General features: G+C 38.9%; 1 protein-coding gene and 1 long non-coding RNA gene across 16 annotated transcripts in view; one reads left to right on the plus strand and one right to left on the minus strand.

Annotated features, from left to right (window-relative positions):
- mef2aa (myocyte enhancer factor 2aa) overlaps positions 1-12,916 on the plus strand; it is a 72,607-nt gene that overhangs the window by 44,915 nt on the left and 14,776 nt on the right. For 7 of the 15 annotated variants that reach the window (XM_016668210.1, XM_016668219.1, XM_016668211.1 and 4 more), the window contains 3 exons: positions 9,723-9,854; positions 9,924-10,058; positions 11,909-12,131. In XM_016668210.1, the coding sequence (XP_016523696.1) occupies positions 9,723-9,854; positions 9,924-10,058; positions 11,909-12,131 (490 nt within the window). The remainder of the gene's footprint in view (positions 1-9,722; positions 9,855-9,923; positions 10,059-11,908; positions 12,132-12,916) is intronic. The other 8 variants (XM_016668215.1, XM_016668217.1, XM_007545740.2 and 5 more) reach the window with 2 other exon arrangements.
- Positions 2,356-9,716, minus strand: LOC107835565 (uncharacterized). Its single transcript, XR_001661360.1, has 3 exons — positions 8,336-9,716; positions 2,641-2,642; positions 2,356-2,368 (listed from the first exon to the last, which is right to left on the minus strand). It is a non-coding gene; the product is annotated as an uncharacterized LOC107835565 (long non-coding RNA).

Genomic DNA, 12,916 nt, shown 5'->3' on the forward strand with positions numbered 1-12,916 from the left:
CGTGTTCCTGTTAGTTTGCATGGAGAAACACCAAAAGTGGTACACAGTGGTGTCAATGCTACGTTTAATTCTCTCTGCTCAACCTACAACCTTACATCTACAAGCTGATATCTTTTTTGAAATTGTCTGCTGAGAGTTTTTAGAAAAATCTTCTCCAAGCAGGCAGAGTTAATTGTTCCATTGTGAGCAACACGCTGGGTTTCAAAGTGCCCCTTTTAATAGGACAAGGACTCGTTTTCCTCTGGGTTTTTAGAGGAAAAAAGGGTCACCCAGCTTCCATGTGAGTGTAATGAAACATTTGGTTGAAATTTTGTTTAGGTAAATCATATTACTGCTTACTACTGTAAAATTTGTTATCCAATATAAGTAGCTTAAGTTTATTTTGTTTCGTTTTTTTAGTTTACTGAAGAGTAAACCTGCTTTTCTGTTTTTCCTGTCCCCTTTAACTTGTTGAATGGCTAAACTCTATTACCAGGCCTTCTTTGTGTGCAGTTTGAAACCCATCATGTGCTGCATCTCATTGTTTTATTATGTTCCCGCTCTGTCTGTGTGTGTTTGTGTCTGCGCTCGTGAGTGTGTGTGTGTGAATGTTGCTTGTTACCAGGTTACAGCTAAGAGATTTTTGCTTGGCACATGTCACGCTTCATTGACGTCAGAGCCTTTTTTTTTTTTCCTACCCTCTCAGCTACATCGCGTATGTCTCATTTCAGGCTGAGGGTCTTTCAAAGAGCTTACAATGAAAAGAGACTCAACAGTACAGGCTATGAACAATGTATGTTGTTTTAAGCCATTTGTTTTCCGGAACAGAAATTACTTGTATGATTGTTTTCATAAATAACAACAGTCAATCTCGAAATATAGACCTAAAACACAAGCAAAAAACATATTGTATTCTTTAAAACTCTTCACCATCAAGTCAAAATGTTCTTGATGACAGGGAAAAAAGTGATTCAAAATGATAAAACATGAAAATGTTTTGAAGATGGGGATGAAAAATTATCAAAAAATTTCTTTGGTTTTTGAAAGAGACATAAGTAGCTTACCGAGTAAATATTCTACACTCTCTTGGGAGTAAACATAATGACCTTTTCAGTAATGCTAGCCTTGCTAACTGCACTAATCATGCTAGCTGCTACTTTAAGAGCTAAACACTGTTTATAATAATAATTCAATAAGAATGTTGTCTTATTTTTAACATAATAGTGAAACCCTTTGTAAAACCAGCACAATGTAGTCTTTGGTTCTGATATAATTATAATTAATTAATGTCGACTAGCAGCAGAAAAGCTGAACTAAATATTCCAAGTGCTGTTTTCTATTGTTCTTTGAGAGAAATTGTCATAACAACTCTGAATTTAAAGTTTTGTAGTGTGTCCCACTGCATCTAACAATAATTTATTTTAATTCCGTGCTCATCTGTGGCAAGAACCACATGAAATAGGTCACCAGCCTAATTCGGTTTGATCTATTTGCAACCAAAAGAGATGCAAGTTAGGCTAACAAATACTCGAACCACAAACCATGAGTCCTCCGTCTATGCTCGGTGACCTTGCTGTGTGGCTAAATCAAGTTCTTTCTTTTGTGCACAACAGCCTGTGTGAGTTAGCTTGAACAGCAGTCAGATTGCCCTTGTGCCCCCCTCCTCCTACCGTTCAAGCTGCGTGGCCAGCCCCTCCTGCCCGAAGGCGATGATGGAGCAAAGCCTGGTGGGATAGGGGTGTTCAGGTTGGGGGGTTTTGTTGGAACCGTGCCATCCTCTCCTGGCTGCACGGCCTGACTGGGGGCAAAGAGGGTGGCTGCTGTGTCTCAGATTGATGAGGACAGGTCTGTGGTCAGGGTATAGAGTGTTGCAGAACAGACGTCCTGCTGGCACATCCTGCCCTCTCTGCCGCGCGCTCCCCCTACCCCGGCCCTCCGCACTCATCTTATCGGAACTCCTAATTGTCCTTATGAATATTTTAGAGGCCAGCAGGAATGAGAGTTCAGGGTTGGAGGGTATGGTTTCAATGGCCCTGACAGCTAATGATCCATTCAATGACCAGAGAGTAAGAAAGATGGGGAGGAAGAAAGTGAAGAGTTTCAACAAGCTGCACATCAACATATCAGTTTTAGATGTATTCACTTTTCATTTTGAGCAGTTAGGATAGCATGTGTTTTAATTTTTACTTGCTTTTTCTTTGTTTTAATTTTATAATTTAATTTGACATTTTCCTCTCCTTGGTCTACCAGCTAAGGCTGTTTTGATAACTTCTATCATGCAAAGAAGTTGTCACATATTTTGTGAAATCACAAAATACGTATAATATAAGACTCCATTTAATTGTGACATTTCTAGATGCAGATAGTCTTTAGCAACTAATGAAAAAATCTCCCATGCATGCATAAAACATTTCTGGTTGAACCAGACAGAATTTTGTGGGCAAGTTCTGATCTCAGGTTTTTGTAAGCCTGAGATCAGAACTTGAGCTTTAGACTTTTCCGTGGGCTGCCAACTTTTTCAAGTCCAGCACATTATTTTACAAATTAGGGTTGAAATCTCAAAAGAATAATGGTCCAACTTTGCTGTGCTACAGTCAGTTGTCCTTTTGTCTGCAGAAAGGATTGCTCTTTAACAGCCTGAATAATCTTAGAAATTCTTACATCTCTAGCTCCGTTCTCAAACACCTCACTAAAACTGAAACTGGATAACGTTCGGTTTTCCTCCCACAGTAACACCTTCCTTACCAAAGAGTGTTGTTACTATGACCTGATAGCACTTTTGACTGAGCAGAAAAAGATGAATTTGTATCGTATGTCAGTCAGGGTCGATCATCCTGAAAATTGTCTGATTCTGATCACGACCTGAACTTTTAACGCATCTGTAAAAACATTGCTAAAATGAAAAACTGTTTTCTACATAAAGTTAATATGTTCTTAAGTCAGCCAGATGATGCATTAGCCATTGCTTGGCAGTTTTTTATTTATTGGATTTTATTTATTAATTTTAAGTAGTACATGATTTTAAAAAAAAAGTAGAAGTACTGTGTCCTTTCCATCTTTTCTCTGCTTTCTGGAAATCACCTCGCCTTTATAACCACTGAACTTTTAACAAAATCAGGGCACATTTTTGTTGCAGCTGTATGTCGTTTTACTGAGAGCTTGGAGAGAACAGCATCAACATGTAAAGCAGACAGTCAAGTTAAGGGCCTCCCTCCTCCCCCTTTTCCTCCTCGTTCTCCTCGTGCTGCTTCCTGTCCTCTGAGTAACTAGACAATGGAGTGTGCTAAAGGAAGGATATGAAGCCAGCCTCATATCCTGGTATCAGTCCGCTCTGTAATGTGGAATGGTCATGAGATTAAACAAGATATGTCTGGGAATTACAGCAGTCTCCTTGTCTTATAGGCCTCTGCTCTCATCTCACAGCATGAAGTGGGGAATGGAGGGAGAAAGGAGGACTTCTTCATTACAGCAACCTAGTGCTGGACCATGCTGTACTGTGCATAGAAACCAAACCAAAGAGGCTTTTATTCCCCTTAAGTGGGGACTGCATCACCGCAGGGGAAAGAGAACATGATGGTGGTGAAAGTCTCTTAAGATATTATGTAATAGAAGAAATATTTCTCAGCAGATAAAAGCTTTCCTATCAGCCATCTCCCCGTGATGATTTCCCAGTGCGTTCACACTCAAAGAAGCCCTTTGATAAGCACATTATATGGAACAGCCCGGACACAATAGTGATGTCATAAGGATTAACACGCTACCTTGCATGGTGCGGACGCAGGCACAAGGGGTAATTCACGGCTCTGCAGAGCAAGGAGGGCAGGGGAAAACGAGGCGGGGGCTGGCCGCCGCACAACTGGTTAAAATATAGCTTCTGTGTACTTAAGGGAAGGCAGGAACAAACAGTGCATGAATTAAATATTCATGATGTGCACCACTTTATTACTACAGGTTGCTTTGAAAAGAAGTGGGTTTGTATCTGAACTGTGGTGTGCCAGTCACAGGTCAGCTCAAGTGCAGTGCCCTGCAGAAGTGGGGACTGAACTTATAACAAACCTGCGATCTGTTACTGGGATTTTGTGGAACAGTCTATACACAAAGTAGAACATAATTGTGAACTGAAAAGAATAGCGACATTTGTTATTCTACAACATTAAATGCAGCCTTCTAGTTTTAGTCAGATCTAGATTTCAATCTAGATTTTTTTTCAATATCAGGACCAATATAGATATTGATATCAGATCAGTTATTGTCTTGTAAACTTCCTTCAGACAGGACATCCCTGATTTTAGCTGTTTTCCTTCAACAATTAACTCTTGCTACAAACAGCCTTTGTGTCCTTTCAGAATAAAAGCATGATGCTACGACCACCATGTTTCACCTTGGGGACAATGTATTCAGGGTGATGTGCAGTCTTAGTTTTTCACCATGCAAAAAGTTTTTGCATCTAGGCAAATACATGTATTTTTGATTTAATGCTGCCAGGTCACCTTCTCTTGTTTACATCATTTATGGGGAACGTCTACCTCTACTCCTTCTGGTGTTCGTCTTGTCACTATTCCAAATTAATCAAATTTGTGAAGTATGAGGTTAAAATGTGACTAAATGTAAAGAAAAAAAGATTCCAAGTTTATCACTGGGATGTAAATCACGTGCTGTGGCCCTATATTACCTATATGGACTGTCTGAATTGCTCATTTTACTGTTTAAAGGTAATAGTCTATCTTAAAATGAAATCAAAGTGGCATCCAAGGTTACCAAACGCTGCTCTAAAGCCTTCTGTCCTGAGTCCAAACTGAAAACCTGAGGAGGCAATTACTGTGCCGAATGTTTCCCATGGCAACAGCAAGGTTAATAATCAGGGCTCAGACCGAGATGAGAGAAAGATGTTTTCTTTTGGACGAGAGAACTTCAAGGCCTTGTGCAATGGAAAATATTTTTAAAGGAAGCTGAAGTATGAGTATAAGCAAACTGATGGACCTGCACTGATGCACTAATAGACAAAAGCACAAAGTGTAGCTTTTATTTATTGATGGAAAAAACAAATTTCGTAGCACGTTTGTGCTGTTCTGAGAAAATACCAACTGTCCTTGTTCTTACCCATCTTTGTGAGTCTTTTTGGGCCTTATGAATAGAAGTCCTGCATTTCCTTGTCTTTGTGTCTCTTCCTTATTACACATGCATATCCTTCCTGGACATGCTGTTTAACCATCCTCGCCAGAGCTCTATTAATGTACAGCTGAATATACTTTACAAAGTGCAATCCCCACAGTGTGATTCAACATGTAAAAGCTATTTGAAAGCTGCTTTCATAATGTGAAAACAAGGGAACGGAGGTCTGGAGCAGCAAGCAGCTCTGACGTGTGAGAACAGCCCTGCTCTGTGTTAGGGTGGGCTTTAGGGCTGCCCCCTGCTTTGGTCATGTCTCTGCAGGGTTGCCAGTGATTGGCCAAGCATGTGGAGCGAGGTCTTGACAGGTGTTTGGAAGACGAGCACCTGCTTGGCCATGTGCTTACCCAGTGATCCGTTTACTAGAAGCTGTGGAAAATGTCAGGCTGGGTGAGAAGGAGCGGCATGCACTTCAAGGATATCAAATCATTAGTTGATTCTGTTGAACGCATGAAGTTCTGATTAAGCAATAAGAAGATTTTAGTGAAAAGTTGCAGGTTGTGTCCCAAAACACAAGAGCATATGTGGAATGACCTTATACATAAAGAAAGCTGGACATGTTGAAGCTGGAGAAATTGCAGGTCTAAAACAAATATTTCAATCAGCTGACTAACGTGACTGTATCTTTGGGAAACAGGACTTGACAAGAGAGATGCATCCTTAGGTGATCGTCTACTGTTGATATTTGTAAATCCCCTTTTAGAAATGCTTTCAACTTATAAGCAAACTTAACGACTTAAACCTACAATTTTTTAGACCTAAAGCAACTGTAATTTTTGACAGTGAGGGTCAATAACCACCCTCTACATAGAAAACTTCTATTTAAACTTGAGTCACTTTATTTTCCGCACCCCAACAAATTAAGTGACTGAGTTTTTCAAAAATAAGTGGAATTTATTGAACAAATGTAATCTTTTGTAAAGCTCTTAAAATACACTTCTATTACTTTTATGATGTGAAAACAACAGTTTTCCATGTTTCCTAAAAACAGTTAAAAAAAATAAATACATTATTATAAAATTATTATTGTAAAATAAAATCTGCATTCCATCATAATTACATGACCTACAATAATACATTCTGCCTAACTCACACATAAATGAAAATATTGAATGTGCTTTGCTTTTTTGAGACAACCCAATACCATATCACCTCTGGAGATGGACTCATTTATTGTATATATGGTAGCATTTTAGGAATAATCTGCGCTGTCTTATCAAAGTATGTTATTTTTGACATGTTTAAAATACTCTTTTAACAAAGTGAAAACAAATTATTTTGTATTTTTTCAAAATTTTGTAGCAGTAGAGTGCTAGTGCTAGTAAGATCCCAAGATATCTAAAAAGACACAAGATCGGTCCTTTCCCTCCTCTTATGGGCCTTTTTATGTCTGAATAATTTATAGGTCTATGTTACATGGTTTAAAGGAGAAGCTAAGTAGAAACTTGATAAAGGTTGGAGAAATATTTCACAAGTCCTCTTTAAAGGATTAGCTCATATTTTAGATCAGGGGTCACCAACTCCAGTCCTCGAGGGCTACCATCCTGCAACTTTTAGATTCACCTCTGCTCCAAAATGTCTGAATTCCCTCACCAGCATTCATTCCTCTCTGCAATAGGCTGGAAACGAGCAGTTTATTTGATCCAGGTGTGTTTGAGGAGATACGCATCTAAAAGTTACAGGATGGTAGCCCTCGAGGACTGGAGTTGGTGACCCCTGTTTTAGATCATTGTATGCAGTATTAAAAGAAATAAGAATGGACCTAAAACTGTTCAGGACAACTTTGTGAACAGATTTACCCTCGACTGCTATGGTTTGGTAGGGACTCGCTTAAACTCCTGCTAACGACACCTCCCCAAATGGCTTTTGCCGATGGGTGTGGTGTGCTGCAGCCTGGCCAGACTTGTTGTGAAAGCAGAGCAGATCTGCCCATCTCGACCAATGTGACCAACATATTCCCATAATGAGCAGGTTGAAACCTAAATTTGCAGGTTGAGACCAGATCTTTGACTCACTGGTGGTGAAAGTGCATAGTTTGACTTCAGTAAACACAGGCCTTTCAGGACCCTAACTAAAGAGGGCCGTTTTAGTAAACAGGAAATGAACCAGCAAGGCGTTTTCTTAGAATGAGAAGAATGCCTCTGCTTTGTACCACACCAAACAGTAATGCATCTGTGGTACAGCAATGGTCATTCATTATCCAGAGGGCTTCTCTCTCTTGCGGTCCTCTGGGCATTGTGGACACTTATGTGGGTGTATTTTTTTTTCTCTGAACTTCCTTATTTTCTATCACAGCTGTCAAACAGCAGCATATTTTCCATGCGCACTATGCATATTAACATTGTTTATTGTGCCCTGAAAATACACAGCTCTCAAAAAAACCCTCATGCACCGGAATGAATGGAGGTGAAGGGAGCAGTTTGAGACTTTGGCACCTTCCAGCCATAATGAGCCAGGGAATTATGCAGGAGTTTAACGGAGCCAAGGAACAGGTTTTAGGAAATGCAGCTCATGCTGAGGTTGTGGTGAGCAGAGCTGGGTTAGCCACATTGTCTGCTCAAACCTAAACGCACTGTCACATCGCTTGTCAGAGGATGCAGCAGCTGTAGAGGCGCCCCCTCCCCCTCAACTTCCACACATATCATACACACATGCACCACATATACAGTTTCTGTTTCACACACATACACTCACCCACACACGCACACATTTTCAACTTTGCTGGGTGATGAGGACCAGAAACAGAGAGTGAGGTCTCATTAGAGCTTGCAGATTTCCCCTTCCCTGGCTCGCGCTCCGACCCCCGCATCCTCAGGAGTTGGTGACCTTCCTGTAGAGACGAGGCCTCCAAGACGGCGCGCAGACAGGGCAGGCCCCTGCCGTGGACCTGTGGCCGCCTGATAGAGGAGTCTTGAGAGCGGCACATAAATCATGTTTTTGATGTACACTTCCTCGATATCACAAGCTGTCATATGCTGTCAACGAGTCTTGTTAACGCTGCTATTCAGAGCTGTAATGAGGAGCAGAGACGAGTCTGTACGAAGGGGAGCATGGCAACATAACATCAGGGATATTTGTTGACTTGCTCCACATGTTTCTCACTCCCCAGAAGCCTCTTTGTGATGTTACCACTTTGTGCACTCACAAACTCTTTAAATTTGATGTTAATTCTGTAAATCTGTTCTACGAAAATTGATTTTGTCATAGGATTAACGTTCCTGATATCCAAGTTATACACAGTTCAGATAAGAGTGGCCCAATTGTAGCTGAAACGCAATAAGTCATCTACAATGGGCTGATTGTAGCTGACACAATGCAGGTTCTTAATGCCTTGCAAAAGTACTACTATTACTTGAACTAATTAAAATTTTGACAACTTTTAAGCCACAAACTTTAGCATTACATTGCGTTTTATTGTGACAAACCAAAACAAAGTACAGTGGTGCATAATCATGAAGTGAAATAAAAAGTACATATTCAGATGCTGCTAAATGTGCCGCTTTTAAACCAACTGCCTTCAGAGTTTTCTTTAACACTCAATCCATCATTTCAAAATGGAAAGATTAGCGTTAGTGGTCATTAAATCTAACTTTTTGGGCACCCTGAATACACCATTCCCACAGAAAAGTGTTGGTAGCAGCATCGTGATGAGGAGATGCAGTTTTTTTCAGTAGAAATTAGGCAATGGGTGGTAGTTAAAGAAAAACAGACAAGAGGGTGTTCAGGACAATCCTGGAAAAAAACTCTGCAGCTCTACAATTGGATGCATTAGATCAAAGTATTTTCATGCGTTGGAATAGTGCAGCCTAAGTATTGCCCTGAATCCAATTAGAAGGCTGTTACATAACATACAAATTTCAGAACAGCTCCCCATTTCATCTGAGTTAGATTGAGCTTTTTTGCCAAAGTATGGAGAACACATTTTCTCTTTAATTGCGCAAAACAAATATAAAATGCGCTAAGGTTTGTGTTTTCAGTCTTTAAGTGGTGTCATTATTTAATTATGGACATGTGTAAATCCCTAGAGGTATACAACATTTGTAAAGAAATGCAGCATTGCCGTCGTAGTGGCCTTTGTTCTTCTGCACATAAAAAGCCTTTGACCAGAACACTGAGACTGAACCATTGGACAGCACAGAAGTGTCAGCTGTGGTTTTACAAGTGAGAATTGTCAACTTTAACTTGCACTGAGCGAAAAAACAAAAAAATAATTTGTGGGTCAGATGTCTTAAGCACATCAGACAACATTCTTCGTTTCTCATGTGATTTAAAATTTAAGTCTGCATCTTACTGCACTCCCAACCTGGCTCAATAATGCTGTTAAAGAAGGCATCTGTGAGAGTCACACCATCTGTCGCACATCTTGTGCTTCATTATTCCTTCTGTATGTTTCTGCCTACAGAATTTATTTCCACTCAGATTAGACGCCTCTTTAACGATACCAAGGCACAAGAAGGCCCATATTTTTTTATGCACCGCACTGTAACTGAGAAATAATAGACAAAAAAAAAGAGAAAATCACAACAAAAGCATCTTGCATACTATGTCTGTTCAACTGTGCAATTTCATTTCAGAAATTGAGAAACAAAGGCCAAAATGACTGTGCTAGTCCCGATGCTGATGACTGTTTCGGGCACAGCCCCCTCATGGATGACCATTTCGGCAAACTAAGCGAAGACAGTGATTTAATGTACAAGCGCTGTGGTGTAAGTACTTCTTTTTGTCTCCTGCTATTTTGTGTTGATTTTTTGTCTTTATGTTGATGTTCACCACAGGCGCTAAACAAGAAAGAACACAGAGGTTGTGATAGCCCGGACCCCGATGCCTCATATGTCCTCACTCCTCACACAGAAGAAAAGTATAAAAAAATTAATGAGGAGTTTGATAATATGATGAGAAATCATAAAATCGTAAGTACTGTAAATGCAACGTTCTTGCTTGGCTTTGTGGCACAAAAGGATTTTTTTCCTTTTTATTTATTTAACTTTTTGTTGCTCTCTAGTTAACTTGTGTCAAAACTACACTTCCTTAAGACTAATACCCTTTTATGGGGTTGCTTTTTTTTTTCCCTTCAGTTGATTTATTTTGCAGCTGATGTTTTGGCACACCCTTACCAGATTGCATTTCATTAACAGATGAAATGTTGCATGTTTCTGCTAAACAGATTACAGCCTATTATCAAGGGGATGGTTACTATAAATTTGAGAGAGCACTAACTATTTTAACACATAACAACGTGCTATAAATACTCCAATAATTAATATGTATTCCAAGTACTCCTGTTATAATATCAATGGCATGCTAGTTAAAAATTCAAATCAAGATTGCAAAATAACATTAAGCAGTAAAATTCCTGAGTGATTTTCTTAAAAGAGGCATGGATTCATAAAAAAAATAAATAAATAAATAAATAAATATTAGGACTGGGCAAGAACATATTCTTTCTTACTAAACGACCATTTATTTTATTTTATTTAAAGACTCTTACTTTGCCATTAACAAACTAATGTCAGCACCCACCCGGCTCACTGGATGACACTGCGATGAAATGCACCTGTTGTTTTCCACTCGAGGCTTTGCAAAGTCAGCACTTCGGAAGACGATGCAAATGAATTGAGATTCTTGTACACTATAGTCTCCTCTGCAGCTGGTTTCTGTTGTGGTAAAAGAAAAAAAAAAACATTCTGAAGAGAGAGGTTTTTACTCTTTAAAAGGTAAGGTTACTTCAGAAGTGCTGATTGCTGCAATGCCACAGTCGTCACAGTATGCATGACTTTGTTTTGTATTTTCTCTTTTGTTTGTGTTGTCTGTTTTTGTGTGTGTGTGTGTGTGTGTGTATGTCATGGACCTATGAGAGTTCATCTGTATTTAAAAGATCATGATTGTTTTTTATGTATTTATCCAGGCACAGGTACAAAAATGAGAATATCATGAAAATGTTATTTTATTGTAGTATTTATATATATTTTAAAAATAAATTTAGACAGAGTAATATGTTGCACCTATTTATTTCTAGGTATTTTGATGATTAAGGCTTGAAATGTGAAGAATTTAGAATATGACACATATCCAATAGGAAATATGTTATTTTATTATGTTATTGATTACACGTTAATTGTTTTGACAGTTGTCCAGTTGACATTTATTGACACAAAATGTTATTTGCTAAAAATGTTGAATGACCTGCATTTGTGAAGTGCTTTATTAAGTCAGAGGAGTCCAAAGCACTTTACACTAAAATCAGTCATTCACCATTCAGACACACTAATGTGGTTACAGCAAAGTACAGAATACATACACTTATAACAGGTTCTGCTTCTTTTTTGTCACTAGCCATTTTATAATTGTCAAAGAAACTTTTTTTTTGTTTTTCTTTAGCTGTTAATCAAAACAAAAAAACCACACACACAGACATTTGAAATATATTACTTTTGTAATAAATCTTTAAAAGTTTGATGTTTTGTACTAAATATTTGAAGCAAATTAACTTTTGAATGATAACTCCAGTTTGTCGAGCTTCTTCTTTGTACCTTATTATTGATGTTTAGCAGAAGATTGTAAAGGTTTTAATGGAGCACATTTACTTTAGTCACTTTTCAGAAGGTTTCTGATCTTTGTAAATTTATTAGCTTTTTAAATCCCTCTCTTTGCAGGAACTGTCTGTTGATGTTGCCATGACAACTGACAGTCAACCACACATCAGAACTTGGATTTGGTATGTGCTGTGTGTAAATATTTATCTGTGTGTCTCCTGCTCCAGCCCACGGCGTTGCCTCAGCAGAACTTCTCCATGCATGTGGCGGTGCCCGTGTCCAATCCTAACGCCATGTACCAGGCGGGAGGGAATCTGGGCAGCCAGGCCCTGGCAGCAGCCACAGCTTCGCTGAATGAGAGCGGGATGCTGTCCCCTCCGCAGGCCTCCCTGCACAGGAATGTCGTCTCCGGTGGAGGATCTCAGAGACCCACCAGTGCAGGAAGTGCAGGTTAGTAAATAAGAAATAAAAAAATATATATATTTCTTCAGTGATGAATCAAGTTCCAATAGACGTTTTCAATTTTTGGTTTTCACTTTCAATACTCACTCTGATAAAATGCTTTCTTAATTTAGAAGCATAAATACTGAAAGCCTGGAGAAAAAGTGAATATGATTCTCTGCCGTACTTCTAATTTCTTAATTCCCAAATTGTGTTATGAATAACATATGCTGTGTTAATTAGTGGGCTCTAACTATTTGTTAGCTGTAGCTGCATGACTATTGAAAATACTCTTGTTTTTTTATTGTTTTGTTTTGTTTTTTCCAGATGTTCTCATGTGGATCTCAGTTTTATAGACAGACAGACAGACAGACAGACAGACAGACAGACAGACAGACAGACAGACAGACAGACAGACAGACAGATAGATAGATAGATAGATAGATAGATAGATAGATAGATAGATAGATAGAGGAAGCCTGGGTTCTTCTCAGAGCTAAATGTTCATCCATCTTGTTAACTAACAATATCACATTGCCCATTATGATGTATTGAAGAGAAGGTTTGAACATCTCTCTTGCTCTGGATCCACAACACCTTCTTTTCAACATCTCTGGGATTCCTGGTTTCAGTTGTGATATTATTGGCGCTTTTCCCATGTTAATCAGCTCCCCCTTGTTGTAAACTACCCTGTTGCTACGGTTACGCAACATAACAAAATAGCAAAGTATGAAAACCAAAACTGCCATAAATCTCTCCTTTTCTATATAGATGTCTATATAGATGTCTATATA

This window comes from Poecilia formosa, unplaced genomic scaffold (assembly GCF_000485575.1).
Source record: "Poecilia formosa unplaced genomic scaffold, Poecilia_formosa-5.1.2 Scaffold13, whole genome shotgun sequence".
Lineage (NCBI taxonomy): Eukaryota > Metazoa > Chordata > Actinopteri > Cyprinodontiformes > Poeciliidae > Poecilia > Poecilia formosa.